General features: G+C 32.1%; 1 protein-coding gene across 1 annotated transcript; it reads left to right on the forward strand.

The window, feature by feature from the left end:
* The first annotated feature begins 6946 nt into the window (after window positions 1-6946).
* Window positions 6947-10039, forward strand: LOC116123539 (cytochrome c oxidase subunit 5b-1, mitochondrial-like). Its single transcript, XM_031409301.1, has 5 exons — window positions 6947-7096; window positions 7474-7524; window positions 8699-8765; window positions 8920-8999; window positions 9651-10039. Exons 1-5 carry the CDS (start codon window positions 6962-6964, stop codon window positions 9711-9713), a joined length of 396 nt encoding a protein of 131 aa, XP_031265161.1. The 5' UTR covers window positions 6947-6961; the 3' UTR covers window positions 9714-10039.
* Window positions 10040-16289: the final 6250 nt, after the last annotated feature.

Genomic DNA, 16289 nt, shown 5'->3' on the forward strand with positions numbered 1-16289 from the left:
ATTTGACAATTGGTATCAGAGCAGATTCGTAATCTGACACAGAGGATGCGAAGCGAGTTTCATAAGATGGAGAGTTTGACCTTATGTTTTGTGTTGCCAAGTGTTTGCACGGATGTGTAATGTAAATGTGGTTCGCACATTTGTAAAGAGAACTTTTCAAGAGCTTTATTTGGCCATCAGAATATTTGGAAACCACTCGAGAGGCTGCTGAACGTTTTCCAGGAGACATCGGCATCTTTCTCAACACGCTACATCTACCTTTGCGCAACTCATTTTCCCAAAAGCAGAACTAATAATTTACACATTTAAGGATTAATACTGAGAATTATATTCAAAATTTGATTTCAAGACATGAAATAAAGCCAATTTTGGAAATCAGAAAGAGATTACAAGGGGACTAGCAGCATTCAGAGCAGAAAAACTAAGTATGAATCACCGTTGGATAATTTGATGGTAAAAGAACAAAACTAGATTTTATAAGTTCTTGAGTTCGAATTCTCATAGATCTTAATAGGGGTTGTCACTGAGGAGCTTACTTGGTCGTCAAATTCAGGACCCTGAGGAACTCTGAAAAATTAGTTGAAGTGCGTGTAAACTATTCGAACACCCTCCGTCCAAAATAAAGAGTGATTTGTTTTTGCTTCCAAAAAGATTATAAACCAGACACCTCAAACAAAACTGTCAATTTTTATTGATTGAAAACGTGATCGGAACCAAAAGAGAATTGATTCAAAAGTTCCCCCCCATCACCATCTTACCAATAATGAATCACAAAGGAACAACTCAGCTCAATTTCTTTTCCCATTGAGATAATAGAGACAAAATTACGTGGGCAAATATCTCATCAATTGCCAACAAATTATTCCTTCTATACCAAACCACTTTTTCTAGTAAGTTCATTAGAGAAAGAAAAAAAAAATTCTCAAAATTTTCACAAATTATAACATGAACACTTTGAATATTATAGTAACAGTTAAGATTTACATGGTGCCATTGATTCTGTACATGTTTATTAGCAGTCAAATCGTGACAAAATTCTTTGGGTATAATGTAATGTAATATATACATAGTTGCCTAGAAAAGAAAGAAGAATAAAATTGATTGTGATTCCATGGGGGATCAATTGATATGGAATAAGACAGATTGCAAGAAGCAATCGGAATTTAAAATATTTCTTTTCTTTCCCATCTCTTCTTTTTTTACTTTTTCGTCTCATTTTTTGACAGAATCCAACCTTTTACTTGTCACATTTATCACCAGTAAATTAGCAATCCACGGAAGCAAGAACCAAACTATGAATGGACCAAAATTTTCCTTAATTTTCTTGTTCATTTGATAGAGAGTTCACATTACAAATACGATGTTTCATGTTATAACTCGAAAAATAATCAGTTTATTAAATTTTTAACCGTTGATCCATTAAAATCCAACGGTTTAAGAGTTGATGAGGTAGAAATGAAAATACCTTCAACATTTTTTTTTTTTTTAATATGACTGGAGGCATCCAAGCTAACTTACATGCATTTTAAATAATCATTTGGAACCCTAGAACTATCGGCTGAGTAAGAACTCCAACGACTACCCTATTAGCAAACTATCTTCAATTTCCGTCTCATAGATTACAATAAATCAATGACCATGAATTTGTGTTATTATTAAAGTAGTTTAATTCAAAAGATTATAACTCATTAAACAATATTTAGATATTCCATCTCAACCAGTTGTAATATTACCAAATATTATAGTGAATACATTTACTAGTGTTGTAATATCAATTGATGTAAGATCTACATCGCTTGTACCAAAACGCGACGAGCTATATAATGTCATATCGATGTATTATAGATACTAGCTATATAATATTATTAAATATTTTAATGAGAACATATGTGCAAGTGTTTGTAATATCAATTGATGTAACGTCGTTCGTATCAAACACAATTTACTATATAATGTCATATCAATCGAAATAAAAAACTGAATAATCAATATATTCTATCCAATCTACCATATCCCATAATTCCCACAAACCAAGCTAATCACTTGTTTAACTGTCAATCCATATACTTGTTTAATCAAAACACTATATTGACTAGATAAATTTAAATCAATGACCATGAATTTGTGTTTTTAATTAAGTAGTTTAATTCAAAAAATTATAACTCATTAAACAATATTTAGATATTCCATCTCAGTATTTAACATTTTCCTTTCAACCAGTTGTAATATTACCAAATATTCTCATAAATACATTTATTAGTGTTGTAATATCAATTGATGTAACATCGCTTGTACCAAAACGCGATGTACTATATAATGTCATATCGATGTATTATAGATAGTAGCTATAATATTATTAAATATTCTCTCGAGAACATATGTGCTATTGTTTGTAATATCAATTGATGTAACGTTGTTCGTATCAAACACAACTTACTATATAATGTCATATCAATCGAAATATAAAACTGAATAATCAATATATATTCTACCCAATCTACCATATCCCATAATTCCCACAAACCTAGCAAATCACTTGTTTAACTGTCAATCCATGTACTTGTTTAATCAAAACACTATATTGACTAGATAAATTTAAAGATGAAAGTAAGATATGGGGAACCCTAGCTATTTTGATCTTTGTTAAAGCTAGTTTGATATGGTTCACAAATGTCTTCTCAAAACCAAGAACACAATCGATCTTTTCTGGCCAGACAAAATATACCATACCTACACTTTATTCACAATGTATAAATATATATACATATATATAGGTTATTGTTCTCGATGTCCCTTCCTTAACCCTAATTTCATAGAATTTAATTTACAAGTGCGGGAGCCAGCTTTGCAAATACATGCATGCATGGCTGAGTAGCACTACTTTAATTTCTACTATTTTAATAATCTCAAAAGTTACCAAGTTGTTCGCATTAAGTAATCGTATAAGAAAATTCCTTAGGATATAGTTTCAATATCTTATAATATTAATTCAAATATGGATGGATGTAAATTTGATGTTTAAGATGCAACACGAAATCCACAGTTGGGGCACTTTTGTTTAGCATAGATACCATAATATATTATGATAATCTTATAATATATTAAGTAAAAAAGAGTTAAATAATCTATTTAAGATACCATTTTATTATTATTATTATGTAGTTTCACGTGAAACATGGTTACCTACTGAATCCGAAATGCATACTTTTTAACTTTTTTCTATTGGAAATTCTTTTTCATATGATATTAAAAGTAGGGTTAAAATGCTTATCATGGGTTAACTCGATGTTTACGATATACTCTCACATACTATAAATTGGTCATTGTTTCCAACTTCTTGAAAATTGATGTCATATAGTTTAGGGTGACACTATTTCCTACTATTGACAAACATTATATGAGATATTTCATTTCCTTAGAGTGGTGATATTGTGTTTCTTTATCTAGAGAGATTACATATATTATGTTTTCTTCCATAGTTACTATCTTTTTGTATAAATAGGTTGTGTATTCACATAACAATTAACAATAACTCAATACAAACAATTCAATTTAATTGAATACAATTATTCTCTTTCAAAGATATCTCTCAAGCATACTTCGACTCTCTTCAATTATCTCTTTTGCTCTCTCAAAGATATCTCTAGGGCATACTCTGACTCTCTTCAATTGCTCTCTCAATTCTGACATGATATCAAAGCTTACGTTTAGAACAGTGAGTAGTTATTTATATGGTTATGTGCATGTCTAGGAAAATTCTATCAATAAGATGATAAATGTCAATAAGAGGCTAGGTTTTAACGGGACTGTTTGTGACCCCTCCAGTGTTTCCTTGGAATTTTCTTAGTACGTATTGAATCATTTTCAACATTTATATCTATTCTAGGTTATTGAGTTTTAACAAGTGGTTTCAAAGCTCCCGTCAAATTAGTCAAGCTTCTACTAATCAACCCACTTTAGCCTTAAGTTTTGCTTCAGCCTACAAGACACAAAGACACTCAGGTTAGATAACCAAAGAAGGTCAAACACAATTTCGTACATAAAACATTTATGTTCATACTTTCTCATCTCAAGCGTACTCAGGCAACCTTTGTTTCTTCTCTTTGCCTCTTTTGCCTACTTATTCCACATCTAATGGAAGACAAAATTCACATCTACATAGCAAATGAAATTGTAAAGACAGGAATCATGACATAAGAAGCCCTTTAATTATATAATACTCCAGTAGACCTTTTTTTTAGTTAAGATTTGGTCTGTTGGGCCTGGATGGGACTGAGTTAGGTACTGATTTCCATGAGTTGTAATTTCATGGAAGGAAATCCATTTTTCATTGGTTTTGTTAAAATGGAATGGATGAATGAATTAATGGCTTTCAAAACTTTTGTCTTCTTGAAATTATCCATTTTTTCTCATATCCCTATATTTTCCTACATTAAATTTTTTATTGACAGCTGGAAGTGGTAGGCCCCGGTGACCACCAGATGGACATGGCGATGATGATCACCATCACTGATTGCATCTGTTAATTTTCCTATTGAATAAAATTTGAGGAGTCGATGAGCAGTTCCAGTATACACTGCAGCTTCAAAAGTTGAAAAGCTCTTGTATGTTTTTTTTGGATGGTCCTTAGTTCTTGTGGCTGTTGCTTTCCCAAAGTTTGGGAGGTATCTTTTTGTGGTTTCAAGACACGGGTCAGTCATCTGTTGGAACTATGGATCTTTTAGGTTCCTTTATGCATTGCCAAATAATTAGATGCTACATTTCAATTCTTTCCTGAAACATCTTGATGAGTTTTAAAGGAATCATTTTTTTGTGGTTTATAATGTTGGATTCTGTATTCTAACCTCCAGAGTTGCACCAAGTGTTTCATTTTGATTCAGCATAAAGATGTCATGGTCTGAATTGCCAGTGAACAATGTCCATGAGAATCAGGATGTTATGATGACCCTTCCTTCGATTAAGAGGACGAATTAATTTCTGTTACTTTTGGATGATTTGGCATTGATTATTTGATCTTCCCTTCAGGCTTCAAATTCACGTATTTCTTTCTTCACCTGAGTTGTTTGAGTTTTGCCTATCGCGAACCACAATACTAATAACTAGCATAAGCCCTCTCTCCCTGTGGATTCCCAGACAGTTCGATTTGCTACATGACAAATTTTTTTTTTTTATTTTTTTTTGATATATCTAGCTTTTTATTTGCTTTGATTTTTGTATGTATGTATGATAATAAGGTTGTAGAACTTTACGGATTAATCCATTTTGTAAAGTGGGTTTGACAATTGGTATCAGAGCAGATTCGTAATCTACACAGACACAGATGTGCGAAGCGAGTTTCAAAGATGAGAGTTTGACCTTATGTTTTGTGTTGCCAAGTGTTTGCCGGATGTGTAATGTAATGTGGTTCGCACATTTGTAAAGAGAACTTTCAAGGCTTTATTGGCCATCAAATATTGGAAAGCACTGGGAGGCTGCTGACATTTTCCGGAGACATCGCATCTTTCTCACACGCACTACATCTACCTTTGCGCAACTCATTTTCCCAAAGCAGAACTAATAATTTACACATTTAGATTAATATGAGAATATATTCAAAATTTGATTTCAAGACATGAAAAAGCCATTTGGAAATCAGAAGAGATAAAGGGGACTAGCAGCATTCAAGCAAAAAACTAGTATATAATCACGTTGGATATTTATGGTAAAAGAACAAAACTAGATTTTATAAGTTTGAGTTCGAATCTCATAGATCTTAATAGGTTCACTGAGGATTACTTGGTCGTCAATTCAGGACCTGAGGAACTCTGAAAAATTAGTTGAAGTGCTGTAACTATTCGAACACCTCCGTCCAAAAAAAGAGTGATTTGTTTTTGCTCCAAAATTAAACCAAACACCTCAAACAAAACTGTCAATTTTTATTGATTGAAAACGTGATCGGAACCAAGAGAATTGATTCAAAATTCCCCCCCATCACCATCTTAACAATAATGAATCAAAAGGAACAACTCAGCTCAATTTCTTTTCCCATTGAGATAATAGAGACAAATTACGTGGGCAATATCTCATCAATTCCAACAAATTATTCCTTCTATACCAAACCACTTTTTCTAGTAGTTCATTAGAAAGAAAGAAAAAATTCTAAATTTTCACAAATTATAACATGAACACTTTGAATATTATATAACTTAGATTTACATGGTGCCATTGATTCTGTACATGTTTATTAGCAGTCAATCGTGACAAAATTCTTTGGGTATAATGTAATGTAATATTACATAGTTGCCTAGAAAAGAAAGAAGAATAAAATTGATTGTGATTCCATGGGGGATCAATTGTATGGAATAGACAGATTGCAAGAACAATCGGAATTTAAATATTTCTTTTCTTTCCTCTCTCTCTTTTTTACTTTTCGTCCTTTTTTGACGAATCAAACTTTTACTTGTCACATTTATCACCAGTAAATTAGCAATCCACGAAGCAAGAACCAAACTATGAATGGACCAAAATTTTCCTAATTTCTTGTTCATTTGATAGAGAGTTCCCATTACAAATACGATGTTTCATGTTATAACTCGAAAAATAATCAGTTTATTAAATTTTTAATCGTTGATCCATTAAAATCCAACGGTTTAAGAGTTGATGAGGTAGAAATGAAAATACTTCAACATTTTTTTTTTTTTTTTAATATGACTGGAGGCATCCAAGCTAACTTACATGCATTTTAAATAATCATTGGAACCCTAGAACTATCGGCTGAGTAGAACTCCAACGACTACCCTATTAGCAAACTATCTTCAATTTCCGTCTCATAGATTACAATAATAAATGACCATGAATTGTGTTATTATTAAAGTATTTTAATATTTAATCAATACCGTGCTCTGTTGATTGGGGAGGAAAAAGGTTGAAATGTTGAATATGTGTGCTTGTGTTTGTATATATAATGCTTAAATGAGTGGCTATGTGCTTGTTATGTTTGATTGATGTAAATGCCTTTGTTTGGTTTGTAATAGAGACTTCTGTGAAGAAGAGGGTTGAGGATGTCATGCCTATTGCTACTGGACATGAGCGGGAGGAGCTCGAAGCTGCACTTGAGGTAATTTTTGTTTTAAATTCTGTTTTGGGTCAGAAGATGTTCATTTTGAATGCTGTTTGGTTTGGTGGAAAATGTTATATATTACTGTTTTTATGTTTCCCTAAAAGAAATGTTATATATGTGTAGCTGATTGGTGTTGACATGCTTATTCGAGTTGAGGCTTCTCTGTTTTGTTTCAAACAAATGAATCACTTGTTCTGCAAATATTATAACACACTTTTTCTGTTGAAATTAATTTTATAATAAATCTGTCTGTTGTTTATAATTCTAATTGTGGTCCTCTTTCCTTTTCATGTCTTGTAAGCATGTTGATTTTTGTATTAGATGCTTTTGGCAGCTGACTGATGATCTGATTTTGGGTTCTCTATTTTCTGCAGGGAAGGGATATTCTTGAGATAGACAACCCTGCTGGACCATTTGGCACTAAGGTAAATTTCCTTTGCGGTTTTGTTACATTGTTCATAAATGTGTTGCAAAATAGTTTTACCAGTAGTGATCAACTGTGTGGTCATTCGGATTTCTTACTGGAGATTCGCAGTCAAGATATCTGTTTATGTCTCATCTACGTAGTAATGCTTGATATTATTGACTATTGAGGATGTTCTTGTTGGAAATGTTGAGATATTGTTGAATTGTGTGTTTGATTTTCTAGTGTTCAGTGGCAGATTTTTTCCTTGTGTTGCCTCAGCATTTATTATTTTGTAATTTTTTAGGGGATAAGGGTAAAAAATGTCTAAAATGCGACTTTTATGCTAACTCTTTATTGTTGAAGAGTTGCAGTTCTATTGCACTAAAATGATTAATATTTTTCTTTGAAAGAGAAAATCTTTTAGATTCGGTATGTCTTCCACATTCATAAGCAGGCCCTTTTGATTGAATTTAAAGATATATTTTGTTGTGGAGGGGTTTTGTTTTATTATTTTTGTTTCTCTTACTTTTGGTGTAGTCTTTGTACTTCTAATCTACTCTCTCTCCCTTTTATGAGAGGGGATACTAGATTCCACTACCCATTTCCGTTTGAATGGTTTGAAAACTTTAGATCTTGAACAAATGAATTGCGATACTCTAACATCATTGAATTAGATATCCACTGCATTGGTTGTTAAAATTCTTAAGTTTGAGATAGAAACTTGAGTAGTTAGATATAAATAATCATTTCTATTGTTTTATCTTTTTTTTTGAACAATGGACAAAAAGTAAGAAATAATTCATATAAGTATACAAGACCGGGATGGTGATAGGTCTTCTATTTCTTTTCTTTTGTTAGAGTGCTATATGATAGGTCTGCTTTAGACAGAGGAACTGTCCTACGGGGTGGGGATCATTTTTGTCATCAGGACCACCATTTTGGATGACAGATACTTACGTGGAATTTCTTTTGAATTGAATGGACTACCTAACAAGCCTTTATAGTTTAATACAGTCAACACTTATATTGGGTCTGAACCAGTTATTTCTTTGATGATGTTTTTAATATATCTATATTAAGCTTAGTGTGGTATATTTTCATTTGTAAATTGACGCAAAGTGGCTGGCTTTGGTTTACACTTAGACGTCAACAGTTTGACATATGTATAATTGTCTCATTTGACTTGCTTGTAGGAAGCACCTGCTGTTGTCAAGTCTTACTATGACAAGAGAATAGTTGGCTGCCCTGGAGGCGAAGGCGGTGGGTTTTTTTTAAAATATACAAAATCTTGTCTTTTCTTTTCTCACAGCTTTATATGAATGCCTTCTAATGATTTGGGCAAAAAATTACCAAAAGGGCATTGTTTAATAACGTTCATCTAGAATGATTTACCTTTTTTCTTTTCTATTTGCAGAGGAGGAGCATGATGTTGTCTGGTTTTGGCTGGAGAAAGACAAGCCACATGAATGCCCAGTGTGCTCACAGTACTTTGTGGTAAGCGCAGGATCAAACTTCAATCACAGACTCTTAAACTAGAAAGGCCTGTCTGTCAAACTATATCTAAAGTTTGGGATTTGAAGTCCTTTGGTGGATTATGTTCCCTGCCAACCCATGGGCCGAAAATTATGTGATTGACCTAGAATTCTGCATCATATTTTTATCTTGTCTGTGCTCATTATAAAATGGCATAATCAATCAATTCGAATTTGCTTGTATTACTCAGGTTTCCTTGTGTGTAATACACCTTTGATCCAATCATCAAGAGGATTCTTACTTTTAATTGGATTGACTAAGCTGAAACCAGGCAACAAATATGACATCTTAATTATTAGTGGATTTCTTAGCAAATGAAATTGTAAAGACAGGAATCATGACATAAGAAGCCCTTTAATTATATTATATACTCCAGTGAGACCTTTTTTATTAGTTAAGATTTGGTCTGTTGGGCCTGGATGGGACTGAGTTAGGTACTTGATTTCCATGAGTTGTAATTTCATGGAAGGAAATCCATTTTTCATTGGTTTTGTTAAAATGGAATAGGATGAATGAATTAAGTGGCTTTCAAAACTTTTGTCTTCTTGAAATTATCCATTTTTTCTCATGATCCCTTATATTTTCCTACTAATTAAATTTTTTTATTGACAGCTGGAAGTGGTAGGCCCCGGTGGACCACCAGATGGACATGGCGATGATGATCACCATCACTGATTGCATCTGTTAATTTTCCTATTGGAATAAAATATTGAGGAGTCGATGAGGCAGTTTCCAGTATACACTGCAGCTTCAAAAGTTGAAAAGCTCTTGTATTGTTTGTTTTGGATGGTCCTTAGTTCTTGTGGCTGTTGCTTTCCCAAAGTTTGGGACGGTATCTTTTTGTGGTTATTCAAGACACGGGTCAGTCATCTGTTGGAACTATGGATCTTTTTAGGTTTCCTTTAATGCATTGCCAAATAATTAGATGGCTACATTTCAATTCTTTCCTGAAACATCTTGATGCTAGTTTTTAAAGGAATCATTTTTTTGTGGTTTTATAATGTTGGATTCCTGTATTCTAACCCTCCAGAGTTGCACCAAGTGTTTCATTTTGATTCAGCATAAAGATGTCATGGTCATGAATTGCCAGTGAACAATGTCCATGAGAATTCAGGATGCTTATGATGACCCTTCCTTCGATTAAGAGGACGAATTATATTTCTGTTACTTTTGGATGATTTTGGCATTGTATTATTTGATCTTCCCTTCAGGCTTCAAATTCACTGTATTTCTTTCTTCACCCTGACGTTGTTTGAGTTTTGCCTATCGCGAACCACAATAACTAATTAACTAGGCATAAGCCCTTCTCCCTGGTGATTCCCAGACAGTTCGATTTGCTACATGACAAATTTTTTATTTTTTATTTTTTTTGATATATCATAGCTTTTTATTTGCTTTGATTTGTTAAGTATGTATGAATAATAAGGTTTTAGAACTTTACGGAATTAATCCATTTTGTAAAGTGGGATTTGACAATTGGTATCAGAGCAGATTCGTAATCTGACACAGAGGATGCGAAGCGAGTTTCATAAGATGGAGAGTTTGACCTTATGTTTTGTGTTGCCAAGTGTTTGCACGGATGTGTAATGTAAATGTGGTTCGCACATTTGTAAAGAGAACTTTTCAAGAGCTTTATTTGGCCATCAGAATATTTGGAAACCACTCGAGAGGCTGCTGAACGTTTTCCAGGAGACATCGGCATCTTTCTCAACACGCTACATCTACCTTTGCGCAACTCATTTTCCCAAAAGCAGAACTAATAATTTACACATTTAAGGATTAATACTGAGAATTATATTCAAAATTTGATTTCAAGACATGAAATAAAGCCAATTTTGGAAATCAGAAAGAGATTACAAGGGGACTAGCAGCATTCAGAGCAGAAAAACTAAGTATGAATCACCGTTGGATAATTTGATGGTAAAAGAACAAAACTAGATTTTATAAGTTCTTGAGTTCGAATTCTCATAGATCTTAATAGGGGTTGTCACTGAGGAGCTTACTTGGTCGTCAAATTCAGGACCCTGAGGAACTCTGAAAAATTAGTTGAAGTGCGTGTAAACTATTCGAACACCCTCCGTCCAAAATAAAGAGTGATTTGTTTTTGCTTCCAAAAAGATTATAAACCAGACACCTCAAACAAAACTGTCAATTTTTATTGATTGAAAACGTGATCGGAACCAAAAGAGAATTGATTCAAAAGTTCCCCCCCATCACCATCTTACCAATAATGAATCACAAAGGAACAACTCAGCTCAATTTCTTTTCCCATTGAGATAATAGAGACAAAATTACGTGGGCAAATATCTCATCAATTGCCAACAAATTATTCCTTCTATACGAAACCACTTTTTCTAGTAAGTTCATTAGAGAAAGAAAAAAAAAATTCTAAAAATTTTCACAAATTATAACATGAACACTTTGAATATTATACTAACAGTTAAGATTTACATGGTGCCATTGATTCTGTACATGTTTATTAGCAGTCAGATCGTGACAAAATTCTTTGGGTTTAATGTAATGTAATATATACATAGTTGCCTAGAAAAGAAAGAAGAATAAAATTGATTGTGATTCCATGGGGGATCAATTGATATGGAATAAGACAGATTGCAAGAAACAATCGGAATTTAAAATCTTTCTTTTCTTTCCCATCTCTTCTTTTTTTTTACTTTTTCGTCTCATTTTTTGACAGAATCCAACCTTTTACTTGTCACATTTATCACCAGTAAATTAGCAATCCACGGAAGCAAGAACCAAACTCTTGAATGTACCAAAATTTTCCTTAATTTTCTTGTTCATTTGATAGAGAGTTCACATTACAAATATGATGTTTCATGTTATAACTCGAAAAATAATATGTTAATTAAATTTTTAATCGTTGATCCATTACAATCCAACGGTTTAAGAGTTGATGAGGTAGAAATGAAAATAACTTCAACATTTTTTTTTTCTTTTTTTAATATGACTGGAGGTGTCCAGACCAACTTATATGCACCTTAACTAATCATCTGGAACCCTAGAATTACCGATTGGGTAAGAGTTCCAGTGGCTACCCTATTAACAAACTATCTTCAATTTCCATCTCATATATGTTAGATTGCAATAAATCAATGACATGAATTTGTGTTCTTAATAAGTAGTTTAATTCAAAAGATTATAACTCATTAAACAATATTTAGATATTCCATCTCAGTATTTAACATTTTCCTTCCAACCAGTTGTTATATTACCAAATATTCTCGTGAATACATTTACTAGTGTTGTAATATCAATTGATGTAACATCTACATCGCTTGTACCAAAACGTGACGTACTATATAATGTCATATCGATGTATTATAGACCTTAGCTATAATATTATTAAATATTCTCATGAGAACATATTTGCTAGTGTTCGTAATATCAATTGATGTAACGTCGTTCGTATCAAACGCAACTTACTGTATGATGTCATATCAATCAAAATAAAAAACAGAATAATCAATATATTCTATCCAATCTACCATATCCCATAATTCCCACAAACCAAGCTAATCACTTGTTTAACTGTCAATCCATGTCCTTGTTTAATAAAAACACTATATTGACTAGATAAATTTAAATCAATGACCATGAATTTGTGTTTTTAATTAAATAGTTTAACTCAAAAGATTATAACTGATTAAACAATATTTAGATATTTCATCTCAGTATTTAACATTTTCCTTTCAACCAATTATAATATTACTAAATATTCTCGTAAATATATTTATTAGTGTTGTAATATCAATTGATGTAACATCGCTTGTACCAAAACGCGATGTACTGTATAATGTCATATCGATGTATTATAGATAGTAGCTATAATATTATTAAATATTCTCATGAGAACATATGTGCTAGTGTTTGTAATATCAATTGATGTAACGTCGTTCGTATCAAACACAACTTACTATATAATGTCATATCAATCGAAATATAAAACTGAATAATCGATATATATTCTACCCAATCTACCATATCCGATAATTCCCACAAACCTAGCAAATCACTTGCTTAACTGTCAATCCATGTACTTGTTTAATCAAAACACTACATTGACTAGATAAATTTAAAGATGAAAGTAAGATATGGGGAACCCTAGCTATTTTGATCTTTGCTAAAGCTAGTTTGATATGGTTCACAAATGTCTTCTCAAAACCAAGAACACAATCGATCTTTTCTGGCCAGACAAAATATACCATACCTACACTTTATTCACAATGTATAAATATATATACATATATATAGGTTATTGTTCTCGATGTCCCTTCCTTAACCCTAATTTCATAGAATTTAATTTACAAGTGCGGGAGCCAGCTTTGCAGATATATGCATGCATGGCTGAGTAGCACTACTTTAATATCTACTATTTTAATAATCTCAAAAGTTACCAAGTTGTTTGCATTAAGTAATCGTATAAGAAAATTCCTTAGGAATAGTTTCAATATCTAAATATTAATTCAAATATGGATGGATGTAACTTTGATGTTTAAGATGCAACACGAAACCCACAGTTGGGGCACTTTTGTTTAGCATAGATACCATAATATATTATGATAATCTTTAATATATTAAGTAAAAAAGAGGTAAATAATCTATTTAAGATACCATTTATTATTATTATTATTATTATTATTATTTTATGTAGTTTCACGTGAAACATGGTACCTACTGAATCCGAAATGCATACTTTTAACTTTTTTCTATTGGAAATTCTTTTTCATATGATATTAAAAGTAGGGTTAAAATGCTTATCAGGGGTAACTCGATTACGAATACTTTCACATACTATAAATTGGTCATTGTTTCCAACTTCTGAAAATTGATGTCATATAGTTTAGGGTGACACTATCTCCTACTATTGACAAACATTATGAGATATTTCATTTCCTTAGAGTGGTGATATTGTGTTCTTTATTTAGAGAGATTACATATATTATGTTTCCTTTCCTAGTTATTAATTTTGCATAAATAGGTGTGTATTTACGTAACAAATAACAATAACTCAATACAAACAATTCAATTTAATTGAATACAGTTTTCCTTTCAAAGATATCTCTCATGCATACTTCGACTCTCTTCAATTGTCTCTCTTGCTCTCTCAAAGATATCTCTAGGATACTTACTCTCTTCAATGCTCTCTCAATTATGAGATGGTACAAAGCTTAGGGTTAGAACAGTGAGTAGTATTTATATGTTATATACATGTTTAGGAAAATTCTGTCAACAAGATGATAAATGTCTAAAGAGGCTGGGTTTTAATGGGACTGTTTGTGACCCCTCCAATGTTTCCTTGGAATTTCCTAGTACATATTGAATCATTTTCAACATTTATATCTATTAGTTTATTGAGTTTTAACAAGTGGTTTCAAAGCTCCGTCGTATATCAAGCTTGCTAATCAACCATCAGCCTTAAGTTTGCTTCAGCCTGCAAGAGCATAGGCAATCGGGATAGATAACCAACAAGGTAACACAATTTTGTACATAAAACATTTATGTTCATACTTTCTCATCTCAAGCGTAATCAGGCAACCTGTTTTTTCTCTTTGCCTCTTTTGCCTACTTATTCCACATCAATGGAAGACAAAATTCACATCTACAATGCAAGCTTCAAGTTTATGACTATACAAAACACAAGCTTGGGGGAATGTTGACATGCGAATATGGAATGTTGATATTCTATTTCCTTACTAGAAAGATCACAAACATTATATAAGATGTTCATTTCCTTACTTATAGTGGTGCTATTGTGTTTCTTACCTAGAGAGATTACAATATTGTCAATATTATGTTTCCTTATATGATTATGTATTTTGTATAAATAAGTGTGTATTCACATTACAATTCACAACAACCCAAAACAAACAATTCAATTCAATTGAATACAAATTTCTCTCTTAAAAAGATCTCTCGGGCATACTATGACTCTCTTCAATTGTCTCTTCTGCTCTCTCAATTTTGACACCTACTTCCCAAACATTATGTAGATTGACGGAGCTTCAGTTTCAAACTATCATTGCAAAGCAAGTTCCAATATATATATATATATATATATATATATATCTCTTTAATCAAGTCCGTGCTTGAATATTGTGGATTTACATATAAGGATGGTGGAATATGTATGGTCTTGATATAATATATCAAGAGGTCTTTTATATACTATAATATATATATATATATATATATGGGATACAACTAAAACAAAGAAAACTATTAGAAAGTGAAATGATTTTTCGCAGGGAAAAATGAAATTGAGTACGATTTATATATAAAAAAGTTAATGGAACAATTAACAAAGAAGTATTATAATCTAAAATATAAGATCAGTGCAAGACAGCATATTGTTGTCTCGTGTTATTAAACTCAGAAACCCAATTTGTGATGTTAATTTAATTCAAGATTTATTCTTCTGGGGCGGGTAATGAGTGGAGTTGACAATCAAAAAGGCATCATTTAATTAAAACCCTCCACAGATGAGGGAAACAAAGATAATGGCCTAAATTTTGACCTAGAAACGAAATCAGATGCCTCCATTTACTGCTGTTACCAATCTTTATCAGCCATTTCAGCAAAAAAAATTCATGGTCAACTAGATAAATCTACTCATTATCATCTTCTCTAATCGTTTTCAATCATTAACTCAAAAAATATATAAAAGCTTTAGTGCAAGTATTACTTCCATTGACCAGATAAGCCGAAGAATGAAAAAATATAATTCATAATGTTATCAGTTGCCAAAATACTTTATATCTTAAGTTTAGGTGGATTGATTACGTTTTAGACTGATAAGTTATATTAAGTTTTCGTGGCTTCTTTGATAATCTGTTTTTTTGCCAATAAAAATGGTTATTGGCTGTCAAAGAAGACTGTTTTTTCTGGTAGTAAAATACTGTAAGAAGAGAATTAAATTATGTATGAGATACTGGGGTTGGATACAACTGTCTGTGGATGTGAAAGCATTAGAGGGAGAATTTTTGAAGGTAGAAAAGGCAGAAGCTTTAAGGCATTAAAGCTGCATTTCATAGGTGACCCAGACATAGTGGTGCATAAAGAATGGACTAACAGTTTCACAACCATTGACCTATAACTCAGTGAATGCCTCTGACTGGTGGGTCTGCATTTCTAACTTTATCTTGTTGCAGCTAAGGATTTATGCCCACTTCCACTTTTCACTGCACATTGGACTACAAGTATAGTGACTAATTTTTAGTACATTAATTATGT

This window comes from Pistacia vera, unplaced genomic scaffold (assembly GCF_008641045.1).
Source record: "Pistacia vera cultivar Batoury unplaced genomic scaffold, PisVer_v2 Contig143, whole genome shotgun sequence".
NCBI classification, from domain to species: domain Eukaryota; kingdom Viridiplantae; phylum Streptophyta; class Magnoliopsida; order Sapindales; family Anacardiaceae; genus Pistacia; species Pistacia vera.